This window comes from Crocodylus porosus, unplaced genomic scaffold (assembly GCF_001723895.1).
Source record: "Crocodylus porosus isolate Cpor-Errol unplaced genomic scaffold, CroPor_comp1, whole genome shotgun sequence".
Classification (NCBI taxonomy): Eukaryota; Metazoa; Chordata; order Crocodylia; family Crocodylidae; genus Crocodylus; species Crocodylus porosus.
In genome coordinates this window covers 19,538,242-19,557,188 of record NW_017728907.1, presented here as the reverse complement: position 1 = coordinate 19,557,188, position 18,947 = coordinate 19,538,242, and the positions used below count along the sequence as shown (strand labels likewise).

At 42.7% G+C, this 18,947-nt stretch overlaps 1 protein-coding gene across 6 annotated transcripts in view; it reads right to left on the bottom strand.

The window, feature by feature from the left end:
- Window positions 1-3,749: 3,749 nt before the first annotated feature.
- Window positions 3,750-18,947, bottom strand: part of AXDND1 (axonemal dynein light chain domain containing 1) — a 33,425-nt gene continuing 18,227 nt past the window's right edge. For 2 of the 6 annotated variants that reach the window (XM_019530917.1, XM_019530920.1), the window contains 11 exons: window positions 18,596-18,830; window positions 16,797-17,010; window positions 14,129-14,222; window positions 11,805-12,010; window positions 10,792-10,888; window positions 9,783-9,893; window positions 8,114-8,266; window positions 7,805-7,945; window positions 5,708-5,799; window positions 4,670-4,809; window positions 3,750-3,859 (listed from right to left, as the gene is read on the bottom strand). In XM_019530917.1, coding sequence (XP_019386462.1) covers window positions 3,771-3,859; window positions 4,670-4,809; window positions 5,708-5,799; window positions 7,805-7,945; window positions 8,114-8,266; window positions 9,783-9,893; window positions 10,792-10,888; window positions 11,805-12,010; window positions 14,129-14,222; window positions 16,797-17,010; window positions 18,596-18,830 — 1,572 coding nt within the window. In that variant the 3' untranslated portion in view covers window positions 3,750-3,770. Of the gene's footprint in view, window positions 3,860-4,669; window positions 4,810-5,707; window positions 5,800-7,804; window positions 7,946-8,113; window positions 8,267-9,782; window positions 9,894-10,791; window positions 10,889-11,804; window positions 12,011-14,128; window positions 14,223-16,796; window positions 17,011-18,595; window positions 18,831-18,947 lie in introns of those variants that run through there. The other 4 variants (XM_019530918.1, XM_019530919.1, XM_019530921.1 and 1 more) reach the window with 4 other exon arrangements.

Genomic DNA, 18,947 nt, shown 5'->3' with positions numbered 1-18,947 from the left:
TGAACACCCTGTCCAAGGCAGGATCATTCCTATCCAAAACATCCTATACAAATTCATCATTTAACTTATTAGCAAAACTACACAGTCAACCCCGATACAGCCACAGGACAACACCCTAACCTGCCAATAATAAAGCAGGGGGACCATAGTGGCCAACATCCTGCTGCTGCAAAGGTTGTTAAAATACACTCAAGAGATTCCAGGAAGAGGCCTATGCCCCCTGCTGCGAAGGAAGGCAAAAACCACTACCAGGTGTACCCATCTGATCATGGAGCAAAATTCCAATTGTGGTGACCTTGAGCAGAGAGCCAAGTCTCTTTAAGCCAGAAACCTCCATATTTAAGCTCCAGCAGGAACACTGGCACACCAGCCAAAATCCCCAGCCTTGGCTATAGCTAACATCAAATGCTTCTGAAGAAGGTAAAAAAAACAAAACCCAAATAAACAAAAAAACAACCCTGACATAGCAGCAGGAGAGGGGGGAAAAAAATCCCTTCCCAGCCCCATGTGGCAACCGGCAAAGCCCAGAAGTATGTCAAATGTCCATAATAGAATATAGGCACTCCTACTCCTAGATCATCCCTGACTAATGCTTATCCAACCTCTCCTTGGATACCGCCAGTGATAGAGATACCACAGCCTCTCTAGGCAATCTATTCCACTGCCTCATTGTTCTAACAGTGAAGAAGTGTTTCCTGATATCCAATACAAGCTTACTTTACTGTAGCTTCAAACCACTGGTCTGTATCCTGCTGTCTGCAGCCAAAGAAAAGATTTTCCCCCCCCATCTTCTTCAGATATTTGAAGACAGCTATCACATCCACTCAAGTGCCTTTTCCACAAGCTGAACATGCCCATTTCCCTCAACTTCTCCTCATACCAAATGCCTTCCAAACCCCTTATCATTTTTGTCACCTGCCTATGGACCCTTACTTCTCCATGTTCTTTTTAAAATGGGAAGCCCAAAACTGCACACAATACTCTGGAAGCCTAACCAGTGCTGAGTGAGGAGGCACTATCACCTCCCACGTCACCCAATCAATGCATCTCAACACTGCGTTAACCTTTTGTACAGCTACATCACACTGCAGACTCATACTGAGTCTGCAATGAACCAAGATTCCCAGGATCCTTCTCTGTAGTGCTGCCATCAAGGGTGATGTCACACATTTTGTACCTGTAAATTTTGATTATTCCTCCCAAGGTGTAGCACCTTGTATTTGCCATCATTAAACTTCATCCTGTTTGCTCTGGTCTGGCTTCCAATCTATTAGCTGCTTCTGAATGGAAATCCCATCCTCCATGTTTGCAATCCTTCTGTTTCACGTCAGCTGCTCATGTGTTTAAGCTCTCAGTTCCAGTATCCAAATAATAAACATGTTGAATTGCACTGGGCCCAGTTCAGACCACTGTGGAACCTAACTCAAAATCTCCTGCCATTCTGACATGTATCCATTTATAATGACCCTCTGCTTGCAGCTATTGAGCCAGTTATATATCCACCTTATAGTAGTTTTGTCTAGCTCACATTTCTCCAATTTATGAGGTCATATGGGACTTTTGTCAAAAGGCTTGCTGAAGTCCACATACTCTATCCCCACTGCATTCCCTTCATCCATCCAATTAGTTATGTGTCAAAGAAGGAGACCAAGTTTCTTTGGGATAATTTGTTCTTAGTAAATCCATACTAGCTGCTTGCGATGAGCCTTTTCTCCTCCAGATGCTTGCAATGGATTTTCTTATGATATTGCTTCAGTATTTTCCTGGATATTGAAGCTAACTAGTCTGTATTTCCCTAGGTGCCACCCCCCCCACACAAAAAAGGCACTATGTTGGCCCTTTTTCAGTCCTCTGGTACCTTGCCCATCTCCTATCACTTCATAAATATTATTGCCAAAGGTTCTGAGATCACCTCTGTCTATTCCTTTAGTACCCTGGAGTGAAGTTCATCAGGCCCTGCTGCCTTGAATTCATTCAAACCCATCAACAGTTGTTTCTTTTGTTATCTCATCCCTCAGCTAGACTTTCTTTGCCTGCAACCCCTCATGGGCAATGCTTTAATGTTAAAGGAAATCATGCTTTTCTGGCATTTTATTTTACCAGAGGGAGACATCCAGATCGCACAATTGAAGAATATAGCTTTCCTAAGGGTCAAAAATACGCTTGCTGGGCAATATCTGTTGTGGAAACAGAATGGAATATTTTCTGGTTTGCAGCATGCATGGCTGTGAAACCTGTGCTCTTAAAACTAGATTTCTTTAGAAAACTGCCATAGCAGCTACTGTAGCTTGCATGTTGCATAGAAAGTTGGTAAAAAGTGCCAGTGTTGGAGAAAACTTGCTGTCAGTGGAATTGGGAGGAAAAAAAAGATTGTACAAAATACCTTAAAGATCAAAACAAACAAACAAAAATATCTGCAATGGAGGGAAAATTCTCAGTGCATGGGTTGCAACACATTCTCAAATTTAGATTAAGGGAAACTTCCCAGTGTAAAACTTTCACTTCCCAGGTTACATAAAGTAAACGATGATGTTTCCTCCTTGGCCAGGAAACTAAACCCTGACATGGAACAGACCTTGAAAATGTTTCTCAAGGCTTCACACAATGAATAAAATGTTACTAAGGATAAGACCAAACACAGGAGACTTGAAACAAGATCTTCAGAATCAGTAACTTGAAAAAGGCAAGTCATAATGTTTTCTACTGTTTAAGATGATATTAAGACACGTTATCCTCTCATTGGAGCAGAAGTACATTTAACATTTCTGTATACCAAATTTTCTTGTATATAGCATACAACTTTTTCCCAGAAGCTGGAAAGTGTAGTGCTCATTGTATGTGAGAAATACAGTAAAAACAGTTTTTGCACTGGATTCACAAAGAGGAAAACAATGAGTAGGCTCTAGGGAGTGAGGATGGGGGTGCATGCATGCATGCTTTTGGGAGCCTCCCAATTAAACAAGACTCTTCCTTTGTCACTTCTGAGTATGATCTCTAATCCTTCTGTGCATCCAGTCCCATGGATTGCGTCAGCAATCTCCCAGTCAAACTTGCACAGATGCACCTCTCCAGGTCCCCCATTAATAAAAATTCTAGTGTAGCAAAAGTCATGCACATTATTTAAAAGGATAACAGCCATGACAAGGATGGCTCTCACAAGAAATGCTGTCTGCTGCCTTATCTGTTTATCAAGCAACACAGGGCAGAACGTTTTCCCTTCTCTAACCATGATCTGTAACTGGACGCCTACCTTAAAATACTAAGGGTTCATGTGCAATTCTGAGATGGAACTGGTTTCAGAGCTCCCCTCAGTCTCCAACCCTGAAAGAAGCCTTGTCCTCAGATTTCTGCTCGCTGGCTGAGCATTGAAGGAAGATGCAGAGATCTACACAGTGTGCCAAATTCTTAAGAGCTGGGGTAATACAGCCAGCCTTCTATTATCTGATCTGTTACAGGCTCTATTAAGAGAGATGTTGCTATGTCTTGCAAACTTTGCCCACAAGGTATGTTCAAGCCCTCTGTTTGAGTCATGAATGTGCTCAGACAGCAAACTATCCAAAATGTACTTTTCCAATCATTCATAAATTTGGGGGAAGATTCTTTCTAGGCTTTTGCAACGGCTCTCCTTGTGAGGGCATATTTGAAGTTCCACCCCCTCTGTTATACCAGTAAAACAAGGGATGAATGTGTATACTGAAGAAGGCACTGGTATTGAATCAAAGTTTGCTACAAAGGAGAACCCAAAGAACTTCCTTAGACATTACTACTATTTATTTTTTGTGTTTGCTGGCTTTCCTGGACCAGGCAGTGCAAGACTGTGTATGAGAAGTTGGACTGGTTTCTCCTTGGAAGTGGATTTCTGAAATTTAAAAATAATATATAAACACATTAAAAATAAACACAGAATACTGCATTCCTGGGTCTTTTTATCTTTGATAATCGAAAACTCATTGTGGCAGGGCCAAAAGCAAGGCCATGAGTTTGGGAGGGTTCAAAACAGGATCAAGAATATACATATAGTATAAAAAATGTACAGTTATACAGAAGAGCGGGCCAAGGTTTAGGACACTAGCTTGTGACTCCACATGGTCCACCACAGACCTCCTATGTGACCGTGGGTGTCAGTCTTTGCACCTTAGTTCCTCATTTGCAAATAAGCAGGAGGGAATAACTTTCCTTGAGGGCATTTCATCCCCTAATGTAGGGGTCAGCAACCCCTGGCACGTGTGCCTAGCATGGCATGCAAGGCCATTTTGCTTGGCATACCACTGCCAGCCTGGGCTCTGAGCAGTTGCTGCCAGCCACGGAGCCCAGGCTGCTCCCAGCAGGTGGCTGGGAAGCTGCAAGCCCTGCTGCAAGCAGACTGGGCTCCATGGGCTAGCTGCAGTAGGGAAGCTGCAAACAGCTGCTCTGGGCTCCGGCATGTTGGTACTCCAGCACCTTCCAAAGTAGACATTGTGGTTTTTTCAGCACTCTGGCCAAAAAACCATGGCCTACCCGTGCCCTAATGCTTACTTCAGGATTTCTTGTATCTGCCTGTAAAGCAAGTGACAGAATACCAGATGAGATAGATCATTAGTCTCATCTCTTACAGCAGCTCTTCCAAATGCAGGTTGTGGCCCTTTGAGGTTGCGAAGAACTAGAAAAGGGATGGAAAATGAACTCTCACGTTTTGATGCTGCTTCTTGGGCTCTGTGTGAATTTTCCAGCTCTTTCTCCAACTCCTGGATTCTCCCCAGAGCTTCCTCCAGCTGCTCCTCCAATTTTTCTGATTTCTCCTCTGCCATCTGAGCACGGGTCTCTGTTTTTCTGAAATCCAACAGCCAGGACAACACTGAAATCTATAACCTAACAAAGTGTTGGCTACATCTCCAGTACAGCTTAGGAAAAAAAAGGGTTTTCAGAAGAACTAATGGGTGCTATGAAAATAAATTCATGATGTAAAGTTGTAGCATTAAGAACTAAATCAAATGGAGAATTCAGGACTATATCACATTAAAATTCAGATTAAATTTATTTTTTTAATATGTTTATGCTAATGGAAAGGGAGGTGGGGGGGCAGGGTGTCAGATACTGATCTTGGTTGCCTAACGATAAATATGGAGCAGTTCCATACAAGTCAGCAGAGCAAAATGAGTCATCTCCTCAGCCAATGTAATTCAGTATAGCTATGGAGCTACAATTGCTTGCATCAGCTGAGGATCTGGCCCAAGACAAAAACAAGCCTGAGAACAGAATGGAGCCAGTTGGGTCAAAGGCATAACTTTGCATAATTTTTTTTTAAACATTACTGGAGATCAAGATAATCATCTCTGTCGGAACATGAGGGTCAAACACACAGTCCATGGGTCAGATCTAGCTTGTGAATCCATTTCACTTGGCCCACAGAGGGACTGAGTGATAATTGTAAGACAGGGTATCCCACTGAAATCCAGGCATGCAGCCCTGATAGGCACATGTATCAGCAGTAAGGGGGTGAGCAAAAGCTGTGTTAACTCCCATGCCACCACCCCCTGTCCTCCTACCACTACCATTCACACTGCTACCGCTGTTTGTCCCACTACTTCCAACAGGTCTAGATCTAGTGTAGGAGGAGCCCCAGTCTGAATCCAGCCAAGGGCACAGACAAGTTTGACACCCCAATCTAGAATAAATCTCCAATACTCTTGGTTCTCTTGTTTCCTTCACTAGGGAACCCAACACTCACAGAAGCTGTGCTTGCAGATGTTCCAAGAAAGTAAGAGTCTCAAACTCCTTTTGGGAACAGGCAGTTGTTGACTTGCTGGCAGTCATCTCTCTCTGTTTGAGAAAAGGAAATATCTTCTGTACATGAGCATGATGAGGGGGAAGAAAGGCAAGGTTGCATGTCATCTGCAGTGTGTGCTAGTTCAAGCCTGGTGCTGGTGGGCCAATGCTGCTTAGTTGCATCCTGAGAAAAGCAACCAAGAAAGAAGGGCTGCTGCATCAAGGTACCAGTGCATTAAATTGTGTAAGCATAGAAATCTCTTTAAGTGCATGAGCAGTTGCACTGATTTCAAATGGATTCTCTCATGTGCTCAATGTTAGGCATGGGCTTAAGTGCTTTCTTGAATCAGACCTGAGTGGGCTCCATGGGTTACTTGTTGCTAAGAATAGACCACCATGTTATGGTATAGGCACTGTTCACTTCTGGTGGTGAAATGTTCCTATGTTGAATCCAAGATATTTCATGTGGGACAGAAGTTGAACTGGCACTGGTGATCTGCACTGCCTCTTTGGGAAAGGAATCTAAGGTTGGAAGGGGATAACAACGCAGGCTTGCATGAATACAGCTGCATCCTCAAGGCATCCAGAAGGGTCAAGTCTGGGACAGATACTGGGTTAGGAAACATAAGGGGGCCCAGGAGATATTCTCTATTGGGCACTAGGACATTTACTACAGTCCCTTGTAGATCCTTCACCATAGTCTCTTCCTGACACCCATTATGTCTCCCAAGGAGGGGAAGGAGGGTATGTAGAAGAGGATTTCTTGTCATGTCCCCCATGGGATGAAGAAAAGGAGTACACCTCGTCCAAGGGAAGGACTCCCTTGTCCGGAGTGCCTTGGCTCTGTTGGGCTCCTACTACATGAGAAGGAGGAAAAAAATCAGTACCAGAGAAATCTCTTTTTTTCTGCACATCAATGATTCAAAAACTACTAAAAGTATCTTCAGTATTTCAAATGGAAGACTCAAACACTGACCCCACAGATAAATTACTTGGTACCGTACATAGGTACAGACAAGCTATGCATCAGTGTGCTGAATGTCAAGGAACAAATTTCCAAGGTTATCTCTTGTGTTGGTGTACAACCAATGTCCAGAGTACCAAGAGCTCAGTACTGGGAGAGATGCAATCCACAGGTTTACAGACTATCTCTAATGGCACTTTACTAGTCAGTACCAGGACACCAGAAGGACCCTTCTCAGGCCACTGGCTACCTCTCTTGCCGAGTCTAAAATGAGTCAGATATATGAGACTTCTGTCTCAACTCACCAGAGAGGCCTTTGTACAAGCCCAGTTCTGGCATGGTGCTCCTTTCTAACCATCTCTCAAGTCATCAACGCCAGAATGGAATTAGCATGGATGGAAGTGGAAGTTCTTGAGTGATATTGCTAAGAGTTCAAGGTGGAACCTTCATTCATAAGGGTGCTCATGAGAGGGATGGACCAGAGGGGTGCTTTTTAGCTATATTCTTCCTTTTGCTGTCAAAAAAAAGGCTTGTATACAAGTGAAGCATTCCAGAAAGAATGATTTTGGGCAGACTTCTCCAGCTGTTTGAGTCTGCTTTGAGAAGCAGTGACATAAAAATTAGTTCCAGGCCATTTTAAAAATTGTAACAATAAACTGTAATGTGTTGTGCATATGCTCTATGTGGAATCAAGTGAGAGAATCTAGCGACTAAAAAGTTCATCTATCATACTATAATGATAGAAAGTAAAATGCAATTTGTTTGTCAGATCCTCAGCTAGTATAAGTCAACAGAACTGCACCAGTTTATACTATCTGAATATCTGGGGCCTTGTGTTGGTTACCAACTGAATATCTGGAGCCAACTTGCTGGTTAGTAAAGTTTAAAATTGTATTAATTATAAAACTAGTATTGGTCTGTATCTTGTGAGCTCAAGCACTTATTAAAAGTTTATAATTACTGTGAAATATTTAAGCAAAGTCAACTGCTTTGGAGTTAGATAACTATGAATCAACTACACTCGTCACATGTTCCAAATCAAGAAGTTTCTGCAAGCAAAAATAAGAAAATCATGTACAACATGGAGATTCTTACCCCAGTGACTGACACTGCTTCTGACTTTAGAGATTTCAAATGGATGTTAGAATCATGTCCTATATACCTGATTGTGTCCTCAGTCATTTCACCACTTACAGTTGGGTCATCACTGCTGGCATCTGGTGCAGGCTGTTGGGGCTGCAAGGAAAGGTAGACGGATAGCGTACTAGTGCCTGGCCCAATAGCACTTGGGTTTGGATTTCAAATGGCTCAGAAGGCAAGAAGCAAAGAAAGGTTCCCTTGGGAAACAGCACCTCACACTCCAGCCATCACTACTATGCACACTCACACAAAGCAGATTGTCACCTGTGCTTCCAACATTTCTTTCCCTATCACAGGTTTCATATCAGTATCAGCAGGTTCAGTTTTGTCTTTCCTAGGTTCATGAGAAGGCTCAGATTTTCCATCAGGTAAAGAAGAATCCACATAGTTCACCTGGTGTGCCTGTGGCTGGAATTCCTGTTAAGTAATGCAAGCTATTGGTCAATGCTCATTTGGGATTTTGTAATATAGGCAAACGCCAGAATAGGTCAACTAGTTTCTTATCATGCCTTGCTCAAAATGTTCAAACATGAAATAAGTAGAGGCTTGGCTCACTTATTAGCCAGCTATCTATGGGAATAAATCTATTTGAAATCACAAGTTAAATGAATTTTGTCTCATCTAAATCCTTACCTGATCCTTATGGATATTACAAAATCACATTCAGAATCTACTCTACATAAACTAAGGAATCACATAACAGTCTTGATGTCATGTAGACAAAATCCAGATCGGATGTAAACAAATGACACTCCATTGAAATAAGACTATTTGAACTGATTTCCCCCACATGCGAATTTAGTCCTAGATAGACTCTGGGTGTTGCTCAATTCCCAGCCCGCAGCCCAGATTCTGCACACAGAGCTGTGTCATCCAGCCTGCAGGGCTCCACACGTGTCTGAAAATTTGACAGCGGAGGAAACTGGCAGTATTAATTGCTGCTCTCATGCTGCTAAGTTTCCAGATCCATGGGGATTCTACGGGCTGGATATCATGGCCCCTTTGCTAGATCAGGCACATGGGGCTGGGTCAAGATGGCATAGGTCCCTGTGCGCCTGGATTGGGCCCTATCTGGGCTCACAGGGCTCAGCCAAAATGATGTAGGGCTCAACCCCAGCTGCAATCCATCTTACGGACAGGCCCTACACCACTCATCTGGCCCACGGGGCCAGAAAGTTGAGCACCACTGCTTTAGACCTCCAGTCTAAAAGATGTAAATCAAATGTTCACAGGTAGGTGACACCCATATGATCAACTACTTAAGTAACATTTTCTTATATAAAAACACACCTTTTCCCCAAAACCAGCTACTGGAAATTGGAGTGCACATTACATGTGAGAAATACAGTAAGAGCAGGTTCTGCCACTTACCTGGTGAAACTGAAAGTAAAATCTGCAGTAGTTCACAGGGAAAAGAACAAGGAGCAGGCTTGGCTTCCTAACTGCTACTACTCCATTACTTACTGTAAGGAAATGGGTTTTATTTCCCCTCACTCTGTCTTTCAAAAACAAGGTGTATATTATATTATATTCTGGGGCATATAGTCTGCAAGAAAATGTGGTAATTAGGCTAGCGGTTCTGGTAACACTATAAAGTACTTTGTGATCCAAAACCAAAATTCCACCATAGTGGGAGAAATAGAAATACAAGGCTACATAAAACAGATCTTCAGCTGGTATAAATAGCTGTATCGCCACTGAAGCTACGACAATTTTCACCAGCAGATCTGCCCCCCATAGGAAGTATCATAGGTATAACAAACAGTTACTGCTTCTATTAATTCCACCTGGACTGCTGGGTGCAGAAGGCTCGCAATATTAAATCTTTTTAGAAACAGGAATGTAGTTTCTTCATTAGGGCAAAACTTTCAGGTTGTTCTCTATCCAAATAACATTTACTAACCAAGGTAGAAGAATGTAAGTCTCTAAGTACCTGTGGCCCAAACAGATTGGTCTGCTCTTCTAAACTCAGTAAGGAGACTGGAGAGCCTTTGACTTCAGAAAGAAGGAGCCCACATGCATTAACCCAGTCAAAACATTCAGTCTGGAAAAAGATAACAGAAAAGACAGATTGTATATGGGACAAAAGGATTTATGTCTTATTTCTTCTTATGACTGAGTAATTCCATTCTTCTGTCCATCTTGGATATTTACATGGACCCCATCTAGCTTTACGCTATAAAGGAAAAGGAACATATACTTTTCCTAAGCCTTTGAACATGGAACCTTTCACTTGCTAATTCTTTATTCCATACGATTTATTCAACTAGCTGCAGTTTAGTTAGGCTCAACAGTTACTGGCAAGATATTGCTCTGCCAAGAAGAGGGGAGATATCACGTAAACCCCAAGCTTTGTTTTTCATGCACAATACTAGCACAGACCAATAAGCATAGAGGAAGAGCAATCCTTTCAGTCTACTGCTGTAACTACTTGGATGAGATCCAGTGAAAAGGGAATGGATGTGCTAATCTTTGGTGTAACAGTGCAGGGAATGACGTAAAGTTAAATATGACGTAAAGTTAAATATGACTCAGACATTTAAAATAATGTGGTCTGTGTCTGCAGGGTAAGCAGGAAAGTGCTGATCAGAAAATCCAAAAGCAGAGGATGCTGTGCGGATAGAAGAATACTTGTGGACAATTCTGGAACACTAGATTCTTCCTCTGGAGGGCAGAGTCTGCATTGTACAACTGATCTGATCATATTTTAATTAGTTACTGACCAAAAGGAATTAATTTATTCCTGCAATAAACATTTGGTGGCTTATGGTTTATACTTGTGAAGTATGAATGTTCTCCTTTTGTCTGCTGAAACTCCTTCCCAAATTTCTTGTATACATTAGTTCTTTGCCCCTTCTTTGTCTGGCTCTTACAAAAGGAGATACAGCCAATTCTGAACTGGGTCTGGATTGTATTCTGGGCAGCCAGGAACCCCTGATTACCTTGATTTTTTCCAACTGCAGTCGCTCATAATCAGCTTCTAAACTCAATTCAGACAGTTTCTTCTGAACTATTGCATCTACTGTCCCCTTGCAGCAGCTGAGGAAACACAAAAGATAACCTACCCTTCAGCAACGGCCTCAAACACCTTTCCTTAATCAGCGGGGATTCTCTAGCAACAAGGCATACTGTCATTAGATACCATGGCTTTTAAAGTAGCAACATCTAAAAATAAAGCAGACCATTCTTTTTGGGTTTTGTTCCATCTAGCATTCTTACCAAGTACTATTTGTTAGAACTCTAACACATCTTTAAAAAAAAGGTGATGGGCCCGGTGACTGTGCTTAATTTTCCTGTATATTTCAGGAGAGCTACTACAACAGCAAACTATTGAGAAAAAAACATAGATTTAGTTTACCCAGTCAGTCTCTCTAATACTATTACTGACTCTTTTGTTTGAATTGTTTCACATTTGTAGTGCTACACAGGCCACAACAGCTGGTAGTGCTACAAAAATATAGCACTTCGAGGGATGTCCGCACTTTCAGCAGGTCCCAGCTGAAGTGCTACAGTCACCACAAAGATGCACTCTCTAGTCAGGGGGTGATAAAGGGGAGCATGTCAGTGAGCCCAATCACTGGGAGATGGACCCTGTAGTTCACTGGGTCAAAAACTACAAAATGCAGCTCTGCTTCCTGGCAGCCATCATGGAACCAGCTGCTCTCCCCACTTCAACCTCAGAGAGGAGGAGGAGGGAAGTGGGGGATGGCAGAGCACAGTGGGATACTGTGTGAGACCCTCTGTAGCACTACAGGCAGAATGTACACCTGTACACCCTCTTTTTGTAGTGCTACAAAAGCGTACATAGCTCTACAAATCTAACATCTACCCATGGCCTTACCCACTTTTGATTAGACCATACCTCCTACAGGAGACACTCCTGTGCCATACTCTGGATCATTCCTATTAGAGAAAACCCTATTAGGCTTGTGATGTGTATAGACTGTTAAAATACCTAATTATGTAACTGGAGAATCTGCTAAATTTGGCAACCAGGTTTACAGCTTCTTCTTCTAGCTTACAAGTACTAAACACTTTGAGATCTCTCTCAGCAGCTTCAGCAGCTTCGCTTAGGGGACACTCAGCGGACAAGCAGTCAGGTACCATCAATCTCAGCAAATTCACCATCCACATGATCAGAGCTTTGTGGAGTTCAACCACCTGCAAAAACCATCACACTGAAAGGTTAAAGCATGAATAAACCTGCAGCTGGAATGGTGCTGGAATGGCAAGCATTTGTCCTGCCCACAATTTCAACCTCAGTGGCACTGTCACTGTGTGTGAAGACTGACGCACACACTTCACTAGTAAATTGTCCCTCCGAGGCAGAAATATTTACAGTTAAACTTCTCTTTTTCCTCTCTTCTTTCCATGTTACCGTCTTTTCCTATCCTGGTCTTAGTTCCTTCCTCTGAGATCACTGAGCTGCTTCTCTGTCAGCCACACCACAGTCTTACATTTCCTAGAAGCAGGTATGTCCCAGAATCCTGTATGACACTGAAATGGCATCTGCCCAATAGGATTCTAGGATGAACCAGTAACTACGGCCCCAGACAACTGTCTGAGCTGATAATAGCAAAACTGTTTTTGAGAAGCCAGATGACAAGGGGTAACTAGCAAAGGGGCCTGTGATCTGAAACCTCTTTTAAAAAGCATTCCAGTGAGATGGAAGTCAAGGTTTTCACACCCTTTAACTTTATTTTCATTAAGAACTTTTTTCACGGGGATAGGATGTATTGCAAAATTACACGGATATGATGTCTTGCAAAATTAATTCATATAGGATCTGCTAGAACAAGGATTGGCGACATGAGGCCTATGGGCCCAATCTATCCCACAGAGCTACTGGATCTGGCCTGCAGAGCTAGAGAGATTTGCCTGGGCCCATGCCAGGGCCAGACAGCCAGGAGCCAGCTGAAAGCCAGTGAGGGAGTTGTATTGGGGCCGTGCAACTTCCAGCTGTGCCTGCATTGCAGCCAGGGGCTGAGACCAGAGTTGGGAGAAGCAGCAGCAAAGAGGTAGTCTGCATATACCTGGTTCTGGCACAGCTCTCCACTGGCTTGAACTTGCACCAATGCTGCAGCCAGGGAACTGGGGATGGGGAGAAGGGGTAGTGGCAAAGAGACAGTGTCCGGGTGCCTGGCTCCAGTATGAGCACCAGGAAAGCTCTGCTGCCACCTGGCTCATGTTGGACAAAAGCCAAGTTGTTTCAGCCCATGTCTTGTAAAACACTGCTGGCCCCTGTACTACAGCAATAGGCCACTGCAGCAAGGGAAGCGGGAGGCTGCTGGTTCACTTCTTGAATAGTTTAAATGTATTTGGCCCTCCAACTGCTGACAAATGCACACTTCACCATGTCTTACTGCTGTAATAGCTCATAAAGTAGGGCTTGTACTTTCTCTGCACATCTGCTAATTCTATTTCTGCTTTTCATCAGCCTGAACAAAGAGAACAACAAAGAGAAATACAAGCTGAAAACAGTCTTCCTCAGACATCCAGGGTCAGGTGCTAAGATCCTGGAATGAGGCCCCCAGCAGCCCCTCTGAAAGTCAGCAATGTTGACATTTCAATTATTAACCCCGCTTGCCATTTTAAGTAGAAACATGAGCTGCCTGCCTTTCTCAGCACAGTTGGATTTATTTGAAAGAACACCCTACAAAAGAAATGCTGTACGTTTAAAATATGCAAATAACTTTACTAAGTAGATGATTTATCTGTGGTTTTCCACTTGGGATCATGGGAAGAGACAGTGAGAATCAGTCTAAGTCAGCAGAAAAATTCTAGGCAGAGAGGAATGGGGTGGGAAGATCTTGAGTTCTTGAGTACATGGGGGATCTCATATAAAGAATTAGTTTAATGCCATTTTTTTTTCTAAAGCAACATGAAACAGATATTAATTTACTAAAATGCTCATTACAGTAATATCACCAAGTGTATTCTGAAATAGTCTGATGATCCCGCAGATCTTCAAAAGCTTTTTGTAAAACACATAGATAAAAATAAGTAACATTTGGCAAAATTCCCCAGGTCTAATGATACCACCTACAGCTCTGGTTCATGACACTATAAAAATCCTTCCAACTAAATAAGCAGCACCTCTCAAAGTAGGCCACTTAGCCTTCCCTTGGCAAACAGATGGAAGCTATAGTCCTGAGCTTTGAAGGGAGTGAGGGGGATCAAAGCAGACAGGGGATTCCTTATGACGCCATCTCAACATAAAGAAATAAAATGAGAGCGAGCAAATGCTCTCAACCCTAACCACTTCAGGCATATACATACTTCCTGAGTAAGGTACACATTGTTCTTCTCAGTTTCATTAGTCACAGACAAGATCCACTGTTGAATCATCTTAAATACATCTGCTGGCGCCACCCTGAAAAACAAACCCAAAACAAAAGTGATCCATATAGCACCAGATCTAAAGTTCTCTTATCACAAGGATCAGTCTAGTTTACCAACCTAAAATCTGTATTTACTCTGCAATATTTTCTACAAAGGCTGAGGCAATTTTGCAAATGCAGTAGCTTTTTTTGATGACCACTAAATAGTCTGTTATATTTTGTATGTATTCTGCAGTTAATTGATTCCTTCAGTAATTTTACTGGAGTCAATGGAACTGCAACATTGGAAGGAATCTGGCTACATGCCTCTTATTGTAAATAAATCTTTTTTTCTTTTACTTCTATAAAATAAGCAGCTACCTACAGCCTACAACTTAACACATACAAACAAGGTAAAAGAACTTTTCATAAAAGTAACCATCCCTCGCCTCAGACTAGTTCTACTCAGCAGACAGAGAGAGGGGAAAGTAAAATCATAGAAAATTATGGTTGGAAGGGACTTCAGGAGGTCATCTAGTCCAACCCCCTGCTCAAAGCAGGACCAGCCCCAACTAGATCATTCCTGACATGGCTTTGCTGAGCCAGGCCTTAAAAACCTCCAAGAATGGAGATTCAACCACCTCTCTAGGTAACCTGTTCCAGTGCTTCACTATCCTCCCAGTGAGAAAAGTTTTTTCCTAATATACAATCTAAACTTCCTTTGCTGCAACTTGAGAACATTGCTCCTTGTTCTGTCATGTGTCACCACTGAGAACAGTCTAGCTCCATCTTTTGTGGAGTTACCCTTGAGGTAGCTAAAGGCTGCTACCCTTGAGGTAGCTAAAGGCTCCCCCTTCAATCTTCTCTGCAGACTAAATAAACGCAGTTCCCTCAGCCTCTCCACACAAGTCATGTGCCCCAGCCCACAAACCATTTTCACTGCCCAACTTGTCCACATCCTTTCTATAACAGGGGCCCAAAACTGGACACAGTACTCCAGATGTGGCCTCACCAGCGCAATTACTTCCCTTGATTTGCCAGCAAATGCTCCTACTAATGCAGCCCAGTATGCTGCTAGCCTTCTTGGAAAAAAGGGCACACTGCTGACTCATAGCCATCTTATCGTCTACTGTAAGTCCCAGGTCCTTTCCAGCAGAGCTGCTGCTTAGCCAGTCAGTCCCCAGGCTGTAGCGGTGCATGGGATTCTTCCATCCTAAGTGCAGGACTTTGCACTTGTCCTTGTTGAAACTCATGAGATTTCTTTTGGCCCAATCCTCCAATTCGTCTAATTCACTTTGAATCCTACCTCCACCCTCCAGCATAGCTACTACTCCTCCCAGCTTGGTGTAATCTGTAAACTTGCCAAGAGTGCACTCTATGCCATCTTCCAGGTCGCTGATGAAGATATTGAACAAAACTGGCCCTAGGACCAACCCCTGGGGCACTCCACTTGATACTGTCTGCCAACTAGAAAATGGGGCACAAATTACTACCTATTTAGCCTGACAATCCAACCAGCTTTCTATCCACTTTGAAGTCCATTCATCTGACCCATATTTTCTCAGCTTGCTTGCAAAAATGCTGTGGGAGACAGTATCAGAAGCCTTGCTAAAGTCAAGGTATACCACATCCAGTAGTCTCCTCACATTCACAGACCCAGTCATCTCATCATAGAAGGCAATCAGGTTGGTCAGGCATGACTTGCCCTTGGTGAATCAATGCTGACTGTTCCTAATCACCTTCTTCTCTTCCAAGTGCTTAGAAATGGATTATTTAAGGACCTACTCCATGATTTTTCTGGGGACTGAGGTGAAGCTGACCGGTCTGTAGTTCCCTGGATCCTCCTCCTTCCCTTTCTTAAAGACAGGCACTATATTTGCCCTTTTCAAATCATCTGGGACTTCCCCCAACTGCCTCAAGTTTTCAGAGATAATGACCAGCAGCTCCGCAGTCACATCAACCAACTCCCTCAGCACTCTTGGATGCAATGAGATGGTAAAACTATAGATATCCTTAACCAAGAAGATTAAGAAATTATGCAGTGTCACTATTTGTTTTTCACATCTTTTTCATCTTCTGCTTGAAAAGAAGAAACAGAACAACAGAAACAGCAAGACTTGTATAGTTTTACCACACATGTTTGGTGCCAAACTGACCAGCTAAGGCCCAAACTCCTCTTTTTATCCATAGAACAGATAAAGTCTGAGCAACAAGATTCTTCACACTGCCCTAGCATTGTACTTCTTTCCTGACCTGAAAAGTCATTACTAGAGGGAAGGCAAGATTCAGTCTCTGAACACCATTCAGTTTTTGATCTCTACACATAGAGACTATCAATGGAGGGTGCCAGCCAAGAGAACACAGTGTGTGTTAGGAACTTGGAAGAAGACACTAATGCCTTTCACAGGTAAGCCACTAATGCTTTTCACAGGTATTACCAAATAGGAGAGAAAGACTTTCAGTCACTACCCACCTGGACCAGAGTTCAAGTGATGACCTAGAGGTGAAAGGTTCTGTATCCTATTACCCTGTGCCAGACAGTTTCCACCACAAACATGAGAAGAGAAAGTTATGTCAGGATAGCCCCAGAGGGAGGAATGGACAACACTGGCAAGAACCTGTCTTACGCAACGTGCGGCTTTTTATTCTTCTGATCCTCATGAGACTGACTGGAACCTATAACGGTCATCAGTGCATCCACCTGGGACAGCCACTCTGGAATTACTTGATATAATTTCAACCAATCAGATTCACGTATATCAGATGCCCACTTGCATGTTAGCTGCTTGAACAACCAATCTTCCAAACTGCTCACCAACCCCATCAAAATCCTAGTTACACCTGCAGGAGGGAAAAGAGGAAGTGTTAAATGTATGCCTGCACTCCATGCAAGTAGAACTGCAGAAACAAGACAAGAGAAATCAATACACTATGCAGTACTTGGTAGTCTGGTTTTGAAGATGAATCACTTAATAAGGACTGGATTCAAGGCTTACTAAAGTTCAGGAGAGTCAGTGGGATTTGCCTGACATACTGACTTCCCAGCATAGCACAACTGTTCAATGTCACAAGAATTAGCAGCTGTGCATTAGTTTGAAATAATGTCAAGACAGATCTGTCCTTTCTCAGCACATATATTATTTCATAATAGACTGGGGAGTTGATCTGAGAGAACCCCAGGCTTTGGCTAATCAATGGGCCATTTCCATTAGGAAGAGAAGCTGATGATGGAGTCAGATATTGTTAATGCAATCCTGTTTACTTTACTAAGAATGTATAAAGTACTAGATCCCTAAACACACACACAAAAAAATCAAACAGTAGGAGACATTTTCACTGCTCACAGCTTCAAACCGCTCTCTAGCCAGCAGTCAACCCAAAATCTCTCTCACACTTAGCTTTTTTCCTTAGTCATGCTCCTAGTACTCCTGGACAAAGACCTGAACTACAGAACTAGCACAGCGCCACCTGATGGTGAATGAAAGTAATTACAAGTCTTTGAGTTGTTTATGTTTGCACAACAAGAATCCATAAATAGGGTGCAGTAAGTGGTGGCAACACTAAATAAAACATGTCTGAGCAGCATTAATGTAATGTGTTGAAAAGACTATTAAAGCAGCGGAAAATCCCACTCGTGCAAACACAAATGCAATTGCGGCAGGGTAAACAGGGAAGCTCATGACGTGTACAAATGCCCCTGGTTGTGTGTGGTACCTCCTTGATGCGTTTTCCTAGTTCCTCTAGTCTTTGCCCTGCTTTTCTCAGACATACATCTCCACCAAACTTCTCCATCCAAACTTGACTTGTACATAATTTTTTTAGGCAGTAATGCACGCCTGTGTTTGAAGTGAAGGCCACTACAGTGTCAGCTGTTTGGTCTTAAAAAGGAACTTAATGGCTTCTTACAACATTCTTAAATTAAGAACTTTAATTATATCCCCCGTTTCAGAAAGGCTTGATCCCATATGTTTCAAAATGCACATATGCACAAAATAAAATTCCTAAGGAACTGTGTGATGCAGTCCAGCAACAGGACTAAGAGGGATTGAGAGAATGTGAATTTCAAGAAAATATGGTACAATTGGCGATTACCCCTATATCTTAAGATTGGCCACACTCTATACTGTATCCCAGCTGGCTAATAATTCTGGTTTATTTTGAAAGCCTGCCTTTATTGCTGCCAATATGTCTGATTTTATTATTTCCCTTTAAAGGGAAGACCCAACAATAGTTCAACTAACTTTGGGCTTCCTGAAGAGAACACTGAGACATCCAGGCACTATAGCATGAAGGCCCTGTCCTAAAGTTTTATGAGATGCAGGGTTATCCTTTTACACTTATCCCCAGGTTTCTCCTTCTCTCTCTCATTTTCTAATGGGAGTTGACTATGTAGTTTCCTCTTGTGAGGAAAAAGACTTTGTCTTACCATTCTCCCCATTTATCCTTATATTATATTGCTGGCAGAGCTTAGTTGCACTTCTGTTTATTTCCTCCATGACAGTGAACTCTGGAGGCATCAGCCCATAAACATCTTTGTGGCGACTGAGCATTGCTTGTCCCAGCTCTGTCCAACGTTTCTGCAGCCTGGCAGCAGTCTTGAAAGTCTCCTTACTCGCTAGGAGCGCATCCCCTCCAAATTGCTCCAGGTCCTCATTCAACATCTGAAAGAAATGGAATGAGCATGTCACCACAGAAAAAACACTCAGCTAGCTCAACCATCCCCTGGGATTTAACAGAAAAGAGGTGGAAACCTAATGAGAAACATTAGGGAAACCCAG